Source organism: Polypterus senegalus, chromosome 16 (assembly GCF_016835505.1).
Source record: "Polypterus senegalus isolate Bchr_013 chromosome 16, ASM1683550v1, whole genome shotgun sequence".
Classification (NCBI taxonomy): Eukaryota; Metazoa; Chordata; class Cladistia; order Polypteriformes; family Polypteridae; genus Polypterus; species Polypterus senegalus.
In genome coordinates, this window is record NC_053169.1 from 1,531,707 (window position 1) to 1,550,696 (window position 18,990).

Sequence of the window (18,990 nt, forward strand, 5' to 3'; positions counted from 1 at the left end):
CCCCCGTTTTTGTTAATAAAGTTAAGAAAATGTCATTGTTTGTGTTTTTACTGGGGTGTACGTGGAGAAGTTAACACAACTTGTCATTCCAAAGTCGTAAATGGTGTGGATTAGAGGAGCAGGTTTTGACTTAAATAGGTAAAGAAGTGAAGAGTGTAAAACAAAAGGAAGCAAGTAAAAGGTGTCAGGGCGCCAACCAAATTTAATTGGCACAATGGGGGGGAAAAAAATACACTTTGGTGATTTGCAGCCCTCTAGTGTCCATTTATGGGAATTGCATTGTAGGGGCTACAGCAGCCTGGTGCAGAAGGTGGTGCCGCATCAGACCTAAAAACCAAAAGCTGCGAGGGGAGGAGGGCAAGTCACGGTATTCTTGAGAGTGGAAGGCGTACATGACATAGAACTTGGGACCTGAGCACAGCTGTGCCACGGCTGCCACCTCACCAGTTAGAATGAAATGGAACAGTGGGAGGAATTTGTTTTTTTTTATAGTGGCTGACGTGCCAATCCTGCTACCAGTCCCCACACTTTCCCTTGCAAATTGGAGGCCCTGCTTGCAAGGCTGGGTTAACATCATACCCGGGACAGAGCAATTGCAGATTAAGGGGCCCAGCAGAATGGAATCATGTCTGGTATTTATGGGATTCAAACTGGCAACCTTTAGATCCCTAGCCTCGGAGCCAATGCTCCGCCGTATCCACACAGGACAATATTCCATGCACAGCACTTGCATCCCTTGTCTATTTCTACAAATTAATCACTGTACAATGTATCGACTGACTCGGCCCTTTAGGATGAATTGGTGATGTGGCCTGAACCCATGACTGTTGACTGTATATAGTGCCTTTTCTAGATGAGCATTGCTCTTTTCCTTTTACCACCTTTACAACTCTGCCTGGTCCATTGACTCACTCAGGACCTTGTAATGAACCAGTGGTAAGGCCTGACCCCAACTGTATATAGTGCCTTTCCATAGTGAGCACTGTTAGGAGTCATTTTACTTGTACAACTGAGTACAGCTGCCTATTTCCATAACATCAGCACTGGAAAGTGCACTGACGTCCCAACATCTGTGACTCTTATGATTTTTATATAGCGCCTTTCCACAGTGAGCACTGCTCCAAGTCATTTTACTGGTACAGCCTTTTTCCAAAATGTCAGCACTAGCAGGTGCGCCACCTCACTCAGGAGTGAATCCGAGTTAAAGCCTGAACCCACATGGCCCTACATTTTATATAGTGCCTTTCCGTAGTTAGCACTGCACCAAGTCATGTTTCTGGTATTACTGAACAGTTATCTCCCCACTTCTAAAATATTGGAAAATACATCGACTCCCTCGCGATCTCAAAATGAATCAAATAATAAGCCCTGAACCCAAGAGACACACTGATTTTATATAGTGCCTTTCCATAGTGAGAAGTGTCCCATTCCGCTGTCATGGTCTATCACAATGGCCTACACGTTTCGAGTCCTGGCAGATGAATGCAGGCCCTTGTGGTCTACAGTCCAGTCCTTGGCGTCCTGAGCCTCGTTGTCTGCTTACTTAACTTTCTAAATTACTAAAGTAAACGCACAACCCCAGGACTTCACCACAACTTGGCTTCAAGTCACTCGCCTCCATATCCTGGTGTCAGGTGTCACCTACCAGACCTGCAGGTGTCTTCTGGCCAACCACTCCCTAATAATAAACCAAAGCCTCTCCAGCCAGGGAGGCTTGACTGCAGGAGCCAAGATAAGGAGCACTCGGCTGATGATTAACTTTAAAAACTGGAAGAAAGGGAAACATGGCAGGCTGGTCTTCAGTCTTTCAGGCTGTTTTTTTTTTTCTTTAAAATAACAATACAGGGAGGGCTTCTTCCCACCCAGCAGCACCACATCAAAGTAGCAAGCAGGCACAATAGACGTCATTGGCCTGGGGGGCCTCACTTTTACATTGAGTAAGCCGCGGAGGGGGGTCGCTCTCGTTAAGAGAGTCACAATTTACAACTGAAAAGAGTTGAAAATGAAAGCCTGCAGGTGAAAAACAACTTACAACTGAAGTGAAGGCGGATAAACAGTCAGGGTGGTAGAGGGTCCTGCTGCTAAATAAACTGGCACCGGAGGTAAAGAAAGCCAAATGGGGTTTCGAGGAGTTGAATGAAATAACACATCGATCAAACATGTTTAAAGCCTCTGGAACCAAGAAAGGCGCTATATAAATAAAATATTTCACTATAGCTCGTGTTCTTGTCCAGCAGCCTTACCACCTGAAGCTAAGAATGTTCAGGCCTGGCCAGTACTCGGGTGGGAGAACATCTAGGGGGAAAGCTTGGGTTGCTGTTGGAGAGGCCAGCAGGGGGTGTGTACCCCGTGATACCCCAGCACAGTGACCGGGACACTGTGCCATAAAAATTGATGCTGTCCTTCAGGTGAGATGTAAAGCTGAAGTCCTGACCCTCTGTGGTCATAAGAGATCACAAAGCAGAAAGTAGGGGCTGTTCCATGATGTCCTGCCTAAAGTGACCATCAATTCTGGTCCTCTAAATCACCTCTCTCACCCCTTCACCACCTCATAGGTCACGAATGGCAAGCGTACCAGCACAAGAATGGCTGCCATCAAGTCATCCAGGTGGATCCTGCACATTACAGATGGGTGAAGTTGCTCCATACCATCTATGTAAAGCTCTTTGAATAGTTTAAAAAAAGAACTACAGGTATACAAATGTAATTAACTATTGAGGAGTTTATACATCTATAGACCAGTAACTACGCACTGCACACCCTTGACTTGAGCATTCCTAGTTTTCATCCTCTTTCTCTGTATGTTTACCATTCGTTTGCTTAGAGGATTCCTGAGCAGCTCTTCTTCTCTCCACCCTGGCAGCCCGTTTCTTCTCCTTTTGTTGGCATCTTTTCGCGTTAAAACTGATTAAGTCAGTGTTTGTGTTGCAATTACTTTGTACGTTTTCCTTAATTTTTCATTTAAGCTGGGATTTAAGTGTTCAATCTGCCTCAAGAGGGATTTAAGATATGAAGAGGTAGGGGAAGTGACAATAAAGGTTTTAAGGATGAGAACGGTCGCCCGTACGCATGTGCCGTACGACCTGCCGAGTGTCGATTCTACAGTAACATAAAATAAAAAGAGGAATAACCTTGGAGGTTAATCATCACCCCGAAAGCGGACAGTAGACGTCCCATAGTATATTTGTACCAAATTTCAGGTCAATCGGTTTGCAAGCTACAGGTGATTTAAAATCCTGGGCAGACAAACGGACAGCCACGGTAGCGTATTATAGAAGAAGATTAGTTAATAGGTAGATAAGTAATATTTTGTTACCAAAGGGAAACTATAATTTTACAGCCGCATTACTCAAGAACATTATGCTGCCTCTCCTGGATTGTCTTCCTCTCAGAGTGCATCCTGCCACCATCACCGTCCCAGGTAAACATTGCACACACACAAAAACTCGGTCATCCACATGATCTACAGAAAATGTGACTCATCAGAGCAGGCCAACTTCTTCCACTGGTCCATAGTCAACTTCTGACGCTCACATGCCCACTGTAGTTTGCTTTTGGTGGTAGACAGGGGTCAGCATGTACACTCTGACCGTTCTGAGGCTACTCAGCAAGCTTTGCTGCACTGTTTGTTTTGACACATTTCTCTCATGGCCAGCATTCAGTTCTTCAGCCACAGTGCTACAGTAGCTCTTCTGTGGGATCAGACCAGACGGGCTAGCTTTCACTCACCACGTGCATCAAATAAGCCTTGGGGTCCCACAACCCTGTCACCAGTTCAACAGATGTCCTTCCTTAGACCACTTTTGGTAGGTATTAAGCACTGCATACCAGGAACACCTGCTGTTTTGGAGATGTTCTTACCTAGTCATCTACACATCACAATTTCTCCTTTTGTCAAAGTCTTTCAGATCCTTATATTTGCACATTTCCCTCGCTTCCTACCCATCGCCTTCAGGAACAGGCTGTTCACTTGCTGCCTAATACACACTGCTTGACAGGTGCCATCGTAATGAGATACCAATGTTACGTACTTCACGTCAGTGCTATGGCCGATTGGTGATCTTTATATATAAATACGCTACCGTAGCTGTCCGTTTATCTGTCCAGGATTTTAAATCACCTGTAGCTCGCAAACCGTTTGACATATTGACCTGAAATTTCGTACAGATATACTATGTGACGTCTGCTGTCCACTTTTGGGGTGATAATTGACCTCCAAGGTTATTCCTCTTTTTATTTTATTGTACAATCAACTCTCAGCAGCGGGCTGCAGGGCGGCACGTGTACAGGCGCCGTTCTCATTCCTACCACCTTCGCCGTCACTTCCCCTACCTCTTCATATCTTAAATCATTCTTGATGCAGATTGTATGCTTAAGTGAAATTAAGGAAACCATACTAAGTAATTCCAACACAAACACTGCCTTAATCAATTTTAACGCAAAAAGATGCCGACTAAAGAGAAGGAAGAAGCGGGCCGCTAGGATGGAGAAAAGAAGAGCTGCTCAGGGAGCAGCAAGCGGATCAACCTCTGAGCAAACAAATGGTAAATGTACAGAGAAAGAGTCTGAAAACTAGGAATGACCAAGTCAAGTGTATTCACTGCAGGTTACCGTGCAGTACGGCACTACTGGAATAATAATAATAAAAACAAATACCTCAAGAATGTCTTCCTCGGATAATCCAGAGCTGCTGCTGCCCACAATGGCTCTGTAGGTGGCAGTAAGAGGAGGTCAGACCTGCTCAGATTGAACCACAAGTGTATATTTAAAGTCATTAACATTGGACTAGAACGGGTTCAGCTCGTAGCGTCCATGAGTGGGACATGATGATTAGAAGTCACCAGCAGGGGGATACTGTGTATAGCACCCTTCACAGTCACATGGAAAACCATTCAAAGAGAACACTGGACAACGTAGACTCTGCTTCCTTAACACTTGTCTTTCTTGTAAATCACATCTCCCCATGTCAGCCTGAGCTTTCCTATTTAGATCCCAAACCGAGCAAGGCAGTTTAACTGGTGTCTCTAAAATACATCAGTGTGGGCGTGTGAACGCATCTTTGGATGGACTGGGACCCTATTCCCTGCACTGATTGCTGACTTACACCATAGGCTGATACGAGGGACGTTCAAAAAATTTCCACTTTTTTTCTTTTTTAAACTCTATTTATTAAGAATTTCAAAAACAAAATTAAATCTTATACTAAACTGCAAGGGCAGCCAGCTTGCCAGACAGAACTATGACCCTCTCAGACTCCTCCTGCCTTCACCATTCTATATAAACACAGGGAACTCCAGTTTCTGTATTACACCTTTCCTGAAGAAGAGGCCCGAGTTGCCTTGAAAGCCTGCATATTGTAATCTTTTTATGTTAGCCAATAAAAGGGCTCACTTTGCTTGACTTCTCACTATGCTCATAATGGTTAACACAGTACAACACCCTAGTACTACAGACATACAAGACACCGAAATGTACGGCTACTATATGGAATTGAAGACCCGGTGGAAGAAACTGGCACACATGGACAGAGACCAATGTAGTTACTTGTCCTAGTGTGTATATAAACACAGAGAATTCCAGTTTCTGTATTACATCTTTGCCTGAAGAAGGGGCCGGAGTTGCCTCGAAAGCTTGCATATTGAAATCTATTTAGTTAGCCAATAAAAGGGGTCATTTTGCTTGACTTCTCACTACAAGGAAAATATAAAAGTGCAGAAACGTTTTGAAAGCCCCTCATATTATGGGCTCGATCGAGGAGGTTATATAGAAGGTACAGCAGTAAAGAATGGAGAGCATGTGCACATAACAACCGTGCATTGGGGCCACACCGGCTGCAGCAAAGAGAAAGCCGCTGTAAAAACATGTTTGATTATGTCAGCCCAAGTGGCAGATTACTTGTACCGAGTCCCATGAGTATGTCAGACTACACAAGTGATGATCACAGGAGCAAACCCACAACTTCTTCCGACTTGCTAAAATGAATTTAATGATGTCTTATGACTAAACACCTCAGAAGAATGTGCATAATGTGGCATGGCCTTAAGGAAGGCATATGTTGAGTTCAGGTAGTTCTACTCACTCATCATGGCACCAGAGAGAGGTGATGTGTTGCATGTAAGAATTCCACTTTAAACTCGATACCTGTGGCAAAGAAGGACCCTTTTAACCTACCAGGGACCAGTTTCAGAACTGCCTATTAACCTGACAGGCACATTTCTGGGATGCAGGAGGAAAACCAAAGACACAGAGAGGTTGTGGAAACTCCAAACAGTCACACACACACACACACACAGGATTCAAGGTCACCACACCACTGTGTCACCAATGATTTAGGTACCTACATGTACACTGCAAAAATTGTCCTTGGAGGAGATAAATTCAGTTCCAAGTAACAATTCTTCATTACCAAAACAAGTAATTAAAATTCAATTCATTGTAGTTATTCTAGCACTACTGCAGTGGGCTGGCTGGCTGGGATTGGCTCCAGCAGGGCCCAATCCCCCACCCCGTGACCCTGTAGTTAGGATATAGCGGGTTGGATAATGGATGGATATCCTAGCACTAACCAAATGAGTTTGTCTAACCTCAGTGGAAAGAATTAGGTTAACATAACTTATTTTTAAGAGAGGCGATATGTTGCCTGCAAGAATATCAGTAAGCTCTGTACATGACACACACACAATCAATTAAGGGGAATAATCCAGTTAAGAATGAAACCTGGTTTCTTAATAATCTGCATTTACACACGCGAGTATTCTTGAGTTCTCCTTTGACAAAACGCACCAATGTCACTTACCTGCACAAAAAAAAAATTAACATAATCAGTCACTGTGGATTTGAAAATAAGCATGACATCTGTGATCATTTTCTTGCGTTTTATAAATGAGTTTACTCAAATTGACCTTTTATATGTTTGTTATTGGATTGCATGCGGCACACTCTTTGCGTAATTGAGCCAGGTGAAGGACCCGGTGCGTGTGCATTTTGCTTTACACCCTGTGTTGCTGGAATAATTATAATGCAGGTAAGCTTTATTTCAATTAGTAGTAGGGAGCAGGTTGAGGAGACCCTGGAGTGGTGGAGATATGCTGTGGAGAGGAGAGGAATGAAGGTCAGTAGGACCACCAAGACAGAATACATGTGTGTAAATGAGGAGGTCAGTGGAGTGGTGAGGATGCAAGGAGCAGAGTTGGTGAAGGTGGAGGAGTTTAAATACTTGAATTCAACAGTACAGAGTAATGGGGATTATGGAAGTCAGGTGAAAAAGAGTGCAGGCAGGGAGAAGAAGAGTGTCAGGAGTGATTTGTGACAGACGGGTATCAGCAAGAGTGACAGAGGTGGCCTACAGGATGGTAGTGACACCAGATATGTCATATGGGTTAGAGACGGTGGCACTAACCAGAAAGCAGGAGACAGAGCTGGAGGTGGCAGAGTTAAAGATGCTAAGATTTGCATTGGATGTGATGAGGATGATCAGGATTAAAAATCAGGACATTAAAGGGTCAGCTCAGGTTGGATGGTTTGGGAGACAAAGTCAGAGAGGTGAGATTGCATAGGTTTGGACATGTGCAGAGGAGAGATGATGACTATACTGGAAGAAGGGTGCCAAGGATAGAGCTGCCGGGTAAGAGGAGAAGAGTACAACCTATGAGAAGGTTTATGGATGTGGTGAGAGAGGACATGCAGGTGATGGGTGTGACAGAGCAAGATGACAAGGACAGGAAGACATAGAAAGAGATGATCCACTGTGGTAACCCCTAACGGGAGCAGCTGAAAGAAGAAGATTGGGTTAGGTTACTCATTACTTTAAAAACTAATCAGACAATTTAACACACGTTACTTTTAATGCGTTACCCTACTGCTCTCAAGATTGTGCTGCTGAGTTTAGCACTGTACATTCAGCTCATCAACACAAAAGTAGGGATTTCTGAAATATTCAGAAGGGTTGTTTCAGCCAGTAGAAGGAATAATGTGATCAGATAAACATTTGTATCTGAAAATTTATTTTGTGGATGTACAGACTGACAGAATGCAACACACCTGCACAGACTACAAAATCCTTAATAGTAACCAAGTTAAAGGTTTAAATGGCCATATTACTCAGATTATTCACAAAGAAAACCTCCTCTGTTAAATCAGGTCTTTCCGAGGCGGATAACCTGACTTCTCTAATCGGAATAAGAATTTAAATGGCATTTTAGAAATCAGGTTTCTGTGAATAATCGGGTTACTGAAGCAGATGTAAATGAGCTAAATAAGGACCCTTTAAAGCTATAGGGGCCAGTTCCAGACCCGCCTGTTAACCTGATATGCACATTCTTGGGATGCAGACAAACACAAAAAAAAAAAACAAAGACACTGAGAGAATGTGGAAACTCCAAACAGTTACAGGACTCCAAACCCAGGATATCCGATCCAAAGTCACTACCCCACTGTGTCACCACTGGTTTAGGTATCTTCTAATACACTCAAAACAATTAATCTTGGAGGAAATTAATTCAACTACATGTAAAAATCCCACCTAAATGAAACAAGGCATTCAAATTCTGGTAGTTCATTGTGGTTATCCCAACACTAGCCAAATTAGTTTACCTAACCTCAGTAGAAACATTTAGGTTAAGTTTCTTCTTACTAATTCAAACTTACTTTAACTGATAACTGTAAAATCAAACGGTTTTGTTAAACCAAATTTATGAACATTAACTGAAAAAAAATCTAAATATGCGGATAACATGCTCTAATTTGATATCACTTAAGTAAAACTGAAATACAAACCTGTTTAAATTCACATTGTAATTATACTAACAAGACATCTAATCATTTGATAGCCAACCACATCATTATTAAATATTACACTACCATTACACAGTCATTAATATTGACACAAGTAGTACAGGAGGTTTGCCAGGTGATCAAAAAACCAAAAGTATCCCAAAGCCACACAAATACTTTGTTACTTGTATTGTTCTATTGTACAATCTTAGAATTCAGCAACTAAGCATTTCACAATTTCACACTGTGTGCATAATTGAATGTGACAAATAATAATAATAATAGCACATCAATGAGGGAGGAGCCACTTCAACCACCACTCATGTGTAGCATCTACCTGGATCCATCCGATTTTGCACCAGTGCACTCAAGACACATTAATTGTTATGGGACAAAGTGGTGAGAGAGAGGATAATAAAAGACAGGGGACGATTAGGGAGCCAGAATTACTCTGATCTGGTGGCAATTTAGCCTGGGCATCGGGATACACCTTACTTTTTTTACAAAGGCTGTCCAGGGATCTTTTATGACCACAGAGAGTCAGGACCTCAGGTTTTAAATCTCACCTGAAGGACAACACCATTTTTACAGCTAAGTGTCCACGTCACTGCAGCATAATTCATACAGACACCACAGGGCAAGCACGGCCTGCTGGCCTCACAAACACCTTCACTGGCCCAATAAAGTGGAATTTCAAACTGCAATACCTATAAGGTCGGTCAGATAACCCCCCCCCCCCAAAAAAATAAAAAAAATAAAATCACCAAATGCCCATCACATTACGCCAGGATTAAGATTAGGGTTGTGGTACGGTTATCCAACTCAAGAGGGTGCTCCGTGACTGACATTGGGGACATCACCTAACCTACATCATAGGTATTGCAGGCTGCAGTTAGATCCATCTCCCACCGGCAGCAACCCAAGCTTTTCCTAGATGATCTCCAATCCAAGTACTGGCAGGCCCAAACATGCTTAGCTTCAGGGGGATGGCCTGTTCTCAAGTTCATATGGTCAAATGATTTAATAATCGACAAATTTAAGTCAGTTGTACTACAAATACCTACATAAAGCCTTAAAACTGCCTCATTTTGAGTAAAGTCCTTTGCGGCTTTCGGAATAATAGAAACGTACCCCAATAATTATTATTGACTGTTGCTTTGTCTTCCTGACGCCCGTGACGGCAACAGTAGGTGGGATACCAAAAAAAAAAAAAGAAAACCGAACCGTTGACGGGAGGCCAGTCCACCGCGGCTGTCAACGTTGTCAATGGCGAGTATGAGGAAGAAGCATATAAACGAAAAAAAAACAGCACGCCGACAATGGGGTGGGTTATCGCACCCAAACATCTACGCTGCCGATTCGCGTATTAAAAAAGTTGAGTACTTTACGACTGCCATCTCTGTACATTCACGTCTTAAAACGACACTTTGAACAGCCGATTTGGGTATTTAAGCTATCAGAACGCCAAGTACAACTTTTCAAACAAGAACTGCGCCCCTCCCTTCGTTTACGGTTAACGGGGACTCCACCTGGGCACCTCGACCTCCTTCCCTTTCGGAGTTCCCGACGTGTGCGGCTCGAGGTTTCGTATTTAAGCCGCCGCCAACGACTACCAAATGCGTTCATTTCCGGTTTTGCCAGAAACCCGAGGGCACGGAGACAAGCAGCCGCCACCTCAGCGCCACACAAAGACCCCAAACTAAGGCGCCGGGGCGCCCCCCCACCTTCCTCTTATGGCCATCGGCGACCCCCTTCTTCTTCTCCTCTGTGGCTGCTCGCCTGCCCTCCCCCACCCCGCGTCTCAAAGCGCAATGCATTGTGGGGGAAGTCGTTGCCATTCGACCTCTGCGGGGCCTGCGCGGACGCCGAGAGGAGAGCCCTGAAGTCGATTATGCGTTTTAAATTTTTATTTATTTCCGCATAATCTACGGAGAAGCACCGGGAGGAGAAGGGGAGAGGAGTCGTGTCGAGGTGTAGCGATTCCGTTTGGGAGCGTAGTTATTTATTAGACAGTGGGGGGGTGTATATAGAGATCGTTCTGCATTGTAATTTATTAAGAAATGTCCGGAGAAAGAAACCGCAGGTCGCTGGCTTTCCGAGGCGGTGGATTAGCCGTGTCCGGCACTGGGGGTGCCGGTGGCGGCAACAGCAGCGGCGGCGGGAGCGGCAGCGGAGAGGCCCGGGCCTGGCAGGAGAGACACATAAACGGCAGCAGGCCCGAGCAGGACGAGGAAAGGGAACTGGAGGAAAAGGCGACGGCCCTGGGGGGAGTAGAGGACGGGGGGTCGATCAGCGACAGTACGGGGCCTGACGGGGAGGAGGAAGAAGACGCGGAAGGGGGAAGCTGGGTCACCGGGAACGGACTGGATATCGGGGTAGTCAAAGTCGGCGGAGAAGGTGGCGAAGACGACCAAGGAAGCACTTGGGGTGTAGGCAACGGCCTGGAAGATGGGGAAGCGATCGGAGGTGGTGGCGGTGGTGGTAGTGCCGGCGGTGGTGGTGGCAATCTTTCCGAAGACGACCGACGGGAAGGGACTAGCGGGGTGGACGGTGAGGAAACGGGGGGCCGAAAGCTAGGCGTAGAGATGAGACCGCAGACCCTTCTCCAGAAGCATTGTCTGTTCCAGGGTTCTTGGCTCCAGGAATTCCCTTGGTTAAATTTTTGTCAGGAGACCGGACTGATGTCCTGCACTTGGTGCCACGGCATTGGAAACAATTACAACGATGAGTTGACCAAAGGAAGCCGGAATTACAAAAGGGCCCTGCTCCTGCGACATCACTTATCTACCGAGCACAGGAAGAACGACCCTATGAAACAGGTGAGTGCCGGGGCGTCTAAAGATTATCAGAGATCCGCTCCTGAATGATGTGATCCCCGGCTATTGCGGAGGCTTAAAGGGATAAGGGCTGACCGGTGGTCGGGTTTGGGTTGCATACTGAATAGGCGATTGTTGAGACAGCCTCTCAAACAAGAAGACAGTTTGCTCGTTTTAATTCAATAGGGGCTGCTGGCGGACTTGTTGTGGAAGTCCCCGCCGCAAAGGCAGTACGGACTGCGCCGCTTAGCTCTCCTCGCAGCCTTCCTTTGACAACCGGCGTGTCTACCCGGCCTTGAAGCGCATTGACGCCAGGGTTTAAGTAACACCGTTCTTGTTCGCCTTTTTATTTACTTTAGTGCAAGCAAACGTAGGACTGCACGTAGTACACGCCTTCAGCTTGGGAGTCAGTGTGTGACATTTATCCAAGTTTGTTAAATATTGCCTTTTTATAGCCCATTGTGGTTTTTATGTTGATTTTTTGTGAATGTGTCAGCAGCCCGCTTTGGGATAGTTATGTCAGTGAAAGGCGCTGTATTAGAATATTTGATACACCCATCAGTTTATATTTAATGAATTCTATTTATATAGCACCTCTTCCTTGCTTAGAACGGTTAATTGGGTATTTTCTTCTCAACGTGTTTTGCAAAGCAACTGACAGTTAATATGTGACGAATAAATGCCCTGAATCTCGATTACCATAGAGACAGAAAGGTCAACAGGCCTGAACAGGAAAGGGCAAGGATGGGGCTGAGATGATGACTTCACAAAATGACTTTCCTTTTTTGATTTTGTGTATTCAGTATTTCTAGCAAACAATTCTATTTGTTTGTGTTTTTTTCCCCATTAGCAATTTGCAAATGGCCAGTTTCAGCATTTGTTTGGTGTCTCTCCTACTTTGCAGCATTCTTTGTGTTAAATGAGTTGAAGGTCTGCTGAATGGGTGTGCCATTTTTATAATGTCATTGCTTGTTGTCTAGTGGTTAAGGTGTTGAACTGTAAACCACAAGGCTGCTAGTTCAAACCTCATTAATGAACCATGTGTGACTCAGTTGCTATCCCTGTATGCCACTAAAAATACTTTCATGCCAAATTTGTAAAGTATCATGGTGGTGCTTCCCATAGAAAAGTGCTACTGTATATAGTGTAAGGTCACAATTGTTACAGTTATGAAGCTGTGTCAAATGATCATTAGTTCTACATCTGTAAAACACCTTGATGACACTAACTGCACAAGTGCTTTATACAGTATAGGGTCATTATTGTTGTAGTTCTGGAACAAAGTGAATTTTACCCACTTCTACAGAAGTACCTTGATGGTGCTTTTTGCAGAAGGGCACTATATAAAATGGTATCATTATTGGCCCAGGTATAGAAAAGAGTAACATTTACACTTAAGTTCAACATTTTTTAAAGTACCTTGATGGTACTTGCTGCAGAAGGATGCTGTATAGTGTAAGGGTCACTATTGTCACCGTTACAAAGCATTGTCAAGTTTGTGTTTTGCCACTCACTGCCGCAGGGTGCTAAATAATAGGGTCACTATTGTCACAGGTACAGAGTAGAGTGAAATTTACTTGCATGTGCCAATTGGCATTCAGCACATCAGTATTTTCTAGTGTGTAGAACGAGAATCGCCCATTTCCTTTACTCGAAAAATCTCAGAACATATCTTGTCATTAGCAGACAAAACCGATTAAGGACGTTTATATTACATTTTATTTCCAATGCAATTAAAGGTAGTAAATGTAAATATAGTTGCATGTAGCGTGTCGTCACTCTCTGGTGCCATAATAAACACGAATTAAGTAAAGCACACAGCTTCATTTTATTTAAAACAAAACACAAATTGACTTTCCTTATGTACGCTACATATTTGTGTATAAATCCAATTTGCAATGCTGGATTTTACAAGTTAATCTTTGTATTTGAAACTTCTGCATTTGCTTTTTGGTGTCGTGTGACCATATATACATTGGAGTAATTATTTATTTCCAAGCTTTCCAAAATGTGCAACTCTCAATTACCCCTGTCATCAGAGCAGCTGTTTGGTCACAATTAAGGGATGCACATTTTACTTACAACTGCCAAGCATTGTTATAATTTTCGCTGATGCCTTTTATCTAAGAGCACTTCCATTGGGATTGCAGATGTTTTAGAGCTGGAATGCAGTGGTGTTTGCCTCTGTGTCTGCTCCACTCCTTATTATTGTACAGTTGGCGCACAGGCAAGTAACAGTATGTAAGAGTAAGTCTGTCATGTGCAGGTGAGAGTTGAACCAATAGCCTTTTTATAGGGTCCTTTTTGTCACATGTATTGTACATTTTCCACTACATTGCAGTTAGTTACTCCATATCACCATTTCCACAATTTAACTACAAACAACTGACAGCAGTGTGAGTACTGTTACAACATACTCGCAGCTCTGCTGTTAATCAATTTTCAGAATCTTCCCTTTAAATAAATGTAGTTTAGTATTTAAAGTTGATGAGTCAAACCGTGAATACACTTGCTGTTTAGAATGTACCCTTGAGAATACGGTTGCAAGGTAGGACACAATTCTTTTGTGGTTTAAGGTTCAGCGTCTTAGTCGTTGCACCACAATACGTATCCTTAGTATTAATCTGTATGGCACAGAGAGCAGGGTGCTACAGGACAATGTCACTGTTTTCACATAACTTGATTGTTCGGTTGTTGCTTGATTTGCTGGATCTCCCAGTTCTAATGTTCGATCACTCTGGAGCAAGGTAATAAAGCTGGTGTTCAAAATAGCCGTGATTATAAAACCCTTTGGTCAGACCTGTGCAAAATTTGCCATCAATTGTCCGCATCATCAGCCAGCACTAATATTGAAACCAGTTTGGAATGCAAACTGATACAGTTGGTAGCATTGCTGGGTTGCAGCACTAGCATATTAGAACATTGTAGGAACTATTTTAGAGAACGGAGCACTTGGCGCAACAAAACTCGCAGGTCTGATTTGCCTAATTCCTCCAAAATAACTAAGTTGAGTTTTGAATGTCCCTAAAGTTCAACTGTCCACAGCACTGCTTGGTAACATATTCCATGTATCTGTAGTTCCCTGTTTAAAGAAAAAAAAAACCCAACTTTCTAACATTTGTGAAAATTTACATGTAACAAGTTTCAAACTGTGAATTCAACAAGAACATGGCACATTTTAATGTGACAGCTTGGCTCCACTGTACTGAATCCTTTCATACTTTTAGACACTCAATTTGTTGTCGCCTCTTAATCTCGGTTTGCTTAAACTAAAAGTGGTTCCACCTTCACTCTTTCTCTCATAATTCGTTCCCTGAAGTTCAGGAATCAGCCTCGTTGCTCTTCTCCGGACTTTCTCTTGTGCTGCTATGTCGTTTTTGTGTCCTACAGTCCAAAACTGCACACAGTACCCTAGGTGAGGCCTCACCAATGTGTCATCGAGCTTCCTTGAATTTGTACTCCACACATCAGGGGACTATATAACCGAACATTCTGTTAGGCTTCTTAATGACTTCTGAACACTGTCTGGAGGTTGAAACGATGGGTACCTTCTCATAAGGGGTACTTTCAAGTTTCAAACATCCCATTGTGTTTTGAAATCTTTACATTTTTACTTCCTGTATGTAATACCTTACCGTTTACTTTTAATTTCTTCTGCCGAAAACTGTATGCTGTCCAAATCCCTCTGTAATGATCCAACCTCTGCCAATCCATCTACTTTGTATCCTCTATAAACGTAACCAGCTTATTGTTTATATTCCTATCCAGACCACATGTTTGTATGTCTTTTATATAAATGTCTACACGAGGAAATCTGTCCAGCCCAGAAGTGAAGTGTAGTCGGGTAAGGGCTCCACCTCCGAGGAAACGGAAACTCGCTAAGCCGCTAATAACACAAGCGAGGCCAGCATGTCAACAAATCAGAACCTCCAAAGAAAGACAGTCGCTTAGCTGCTAACATCTGCAAAATGGTGTCCCTTTTATTTTTCCTCCTGCTGCTAATGCACAAGCGATGGCAAAATGAATCCTCCTAGGAGAGAGATGCCCAGAGTAGTTTCTTTCAATTACCTGATATCTCTACGTGTCAATTATTATTATTTTTTTCTGACAATTTCAATAGTTTCTAGGACCCCAGACTTTTTACAGCATGGTCTTACACAGCTAGTTTTTATATATAAGTAAATATAAAATATCACCAGCCCTAACATTAACTCTTGCTGCATGCCTCTCTTAACATCACCCAATTCTGATAAACCTTTTCCTGTGTTTTAGCCAATCCCTCACCCATCTACACACTGTGTCCTAAATCCCCCCCCCTTTTAGTTTGATGCTCAACCTCTAATGTGGGACCTTATCAAATAATACCTTCTAAAATCGAAATAAATATTACATGCAACTCTCTGATAGTATTTTATTGCTGCCTTATACAGTAAAATCTAGCCCATTAGTAAAACACAATCTCCCCATCTGAACCCATGCTTCACCCTTGTTAATGTTCTCGCCATGTACTGCTCGACTGCTCACTGGCCTGTATTTACTTGAATTTGCCCGATTACCCCTTTATATACTGTGTGTGTGTGTGTGTATGTACAGTCATATGAAAAAGTTTGGGAACCCCTCTCAGCCTGCATAATAATTGACCCTACTTTCAACAAAAAAAGATAACTGTGGTAGGCCTTTAATTACCTAGGAACATCTGAGTACTGGGGTGTTTTCCGAACAAAGATTTTTAGTGAAGCAGTATTTAGATTTATGAAATTAAATCAAATGTGAAAACTAGCCATGCAAAAATGTGGGGACCCTTGTAATTTTGCTGGTTTGAATGCTCAATACAGATTACTTGCAACACCAAACTGGTTGGATTAGCTTGTTAAGCCTCGAACTTCATAGACAAGTGTGTCCAATCATGAGTGGTAAAAGGTATTTAAGGTGGTCAATTACAAGTTGTGCTTCCTTCCCTTTGACTCTCCTCTGAAGAGTGACAGACAGCATGGGATCCTCAAAGCAACTCTCAAAAGATCTGAAAACACAGATTGTTGAGTCTCCTGGTTTAGAGGAAGGCTACAAAAAGCCATCTCAGAGGTTTAAATGGTCAGTTTCAACTGTAAGGAATGGAATCAGGAAATGGAAGGCCACAGGCACAGTTGCTGTTAAACCAGCAGGTCTGGCAGGCCAAGAAAAATACAGGAGCGGCATATGAAGAGGCAGGATTGTGAGAATGGTTACAGACAACCTACCGATCACCTTCAAAGACCTGCAAGAACATCTCGCTGCAGATGGTGTATCTGTACATCATTCTACAATTTAGCGCAGTTTGCACAAAGAACGTCTTTATGGCAAGGTGATGAGAAAGAAGCCCTTTCTGCACTCGTGCCACAAACAGAGTTGCTTGTTGTATGGAAATGCTCATTTAAACAAGCCACATTAATTTTGGAACAAAGTGCGAATGATGAGACAAAAATGGGAGTTATTTGGTCAGAACAAAAAGCGCTTTGCATGGCGGAAGAAGAAAAACACCTGCTACCTACTGTCAAATTTGGTGGAGGTTTCATCATGCTGTGTGGCTAGTTCAGGGACTGGGGCCCTTGTTAAAGTTGAGGGTCGAATGAATTCAACCCAATATCAACAAACTCTTCAGGATAATGTTCAAGCATCAGTCACAAAGTTGAAGTTACGCAGGGGTTGGATATTCCAACAAGACAATGACCCAAAACACAGTTCAAAATCTACAAAGGCATTCATGTAGAGGGAGAAGTACAATGTTCTGGAATGGCCGTCACAGTCCCCTGACATTGAATATCATCGGAAATCTATGGGATGATTTGAAGCAGGCTGTCGGCAGCCATCAAATTGAACTGAACTGGAGAGATTTTGTATGGAAGAATAGTCAAAAATGCCTCCATCAAAGGCTACAGGAGGACAGCGTCTAGAGGTTGTTATATTTGCAAAAGGAAGCTCAACTAAGTATTGATGTCATATCTCTGTTGGGGTTCCCAAATGTATGCACCTGTCTAATTATATGATGCATATTTTCAGTTAATCCAGTTAACTTAATGTCACTGCTGAAGTACTACTGTTTCCATAATTCTTTAGATTTTTGTTCATCATTGGCTGAGCTTTCAAAGTAGCAACTTCCTTTTAATATACGACATGTCTTAAGAGGGGTTCCCAAACTTGTGTGTATGTTTTTTATTTATGTATGTACAGTGGTGTGAAAAACTATTTGCCCCCTTCCTGATTTCTTATTCTTTTGCATGTTTGTCACACAAAATGTTTCTGATCATCAAACACATTTAACCATTAGTCAAATATAACACAAGTAAATAAATGATGGTTTTTATTATTTAGGGAGAAAAATCCAAACCTACACGGCCCTGTGTGAAAAAGTAATTGCCCCTTTGTTAAAAAATAGATACATGGAATAAGTGACCAAGTAATATGGTTGTTACATTTTTTTTTTATTGGAAGAAAGAATTAATATTCACTCACGGGAAGCCATATGTTGCATTGTCACGTTGTAATTCCAAACATGGAATCAAAATTCAAAGCAATATTGATGAAAAGGTAAAAGCGAAAAGAAATCGAATATATGGACATGGGTGATATGACAGAAGTGTGCCATGCGAAATGGAGACCATGCGGCACGGCAGCAAAAGCAAGCCAGCAACTGATCAAGCAAAGGGAAGGTTAAAAAAATAACTGTGTTGTATCACTGTTTAAGAGGGGGTGTCGGAGGAGCAATCGCGTCTCCTTGGGGGTGCGTTCAGCCCCCATCTTCACAATGCGAGTGGCAGAGACGTGAAGTGGCTGACACGTAGCGTGGTTGGGGGAGAAAACTAGGGGGGGAAAGCCCCCTAGTAACAATAAAAATAAAATGACGTAAAAACAATGCCATTCTTTTGTAGATCCCCTCTGTCTGCAGCATACAGATAAATACCGCAATACTATTGTCTTACTGCGTTAACTTATCCTTAATGTCGCATTATATATAGTGTGTATTAATCCCTTTTATTCTTCACTTTATAATTGACCTTTTTCCTGTGGACTTTGCTCCCATAATAGTATCCTAATATACTGACCATTATTAGGAGTGGAGGAGACATGGAGGCGAACGTCACTGAATGCTGAAATGCTATAGATACTTTAGTGTTGGACCCGCTGGGGTGCTCATTTGTAAATAATGACTTGAATAACCAGACCAACCAGAAAAGTGGAGTCAAATCATGACTGTGTAAGGTGAGGAAGACCAGTTTTGATGTCTTGTTGTTGTTCTCCCTAATCATGGCACCCTAGAGTTGCAACATGTGGATTGCAAGCAAACAATTTTTCTGTACATGTTACAATGATTCCCCTATAAATCTCTTCTCACTATTTGTTTGTTTGGAAACCTAACCAGTGGAAT

At 42.8% G+C, this 18,990-nt stretch overlaps 1 protein-coding gene across 2 annotated transcripts in view; it reads left to right on the forward strand.

Annotated features, from left to right (window-relative positions):
- Positions 1–10,335: 10,335 nt before the first annotated feature.
- Positions 10,336–18,990, forward strand: part of zbtb10 (zinc finger and BTB domain containing 10) — a 75,048-nt gene continuing 66,393 nt past the window's right edge. For both annotated transcript variants that reach the window (XM_039739033.1, XM_039739034.1), the window contains exon 1: positions 10,336–11,591. In XM_039739033.1, the coding sequence (XP_039594967.1) occupies positions 10,833–11,591 (759 nt within the window). In that variant the 5' untranslated portion in view covers positions 10,336–10,832. The remainder of the gene's footprint in view (positions 11,592–18,990) is intronic.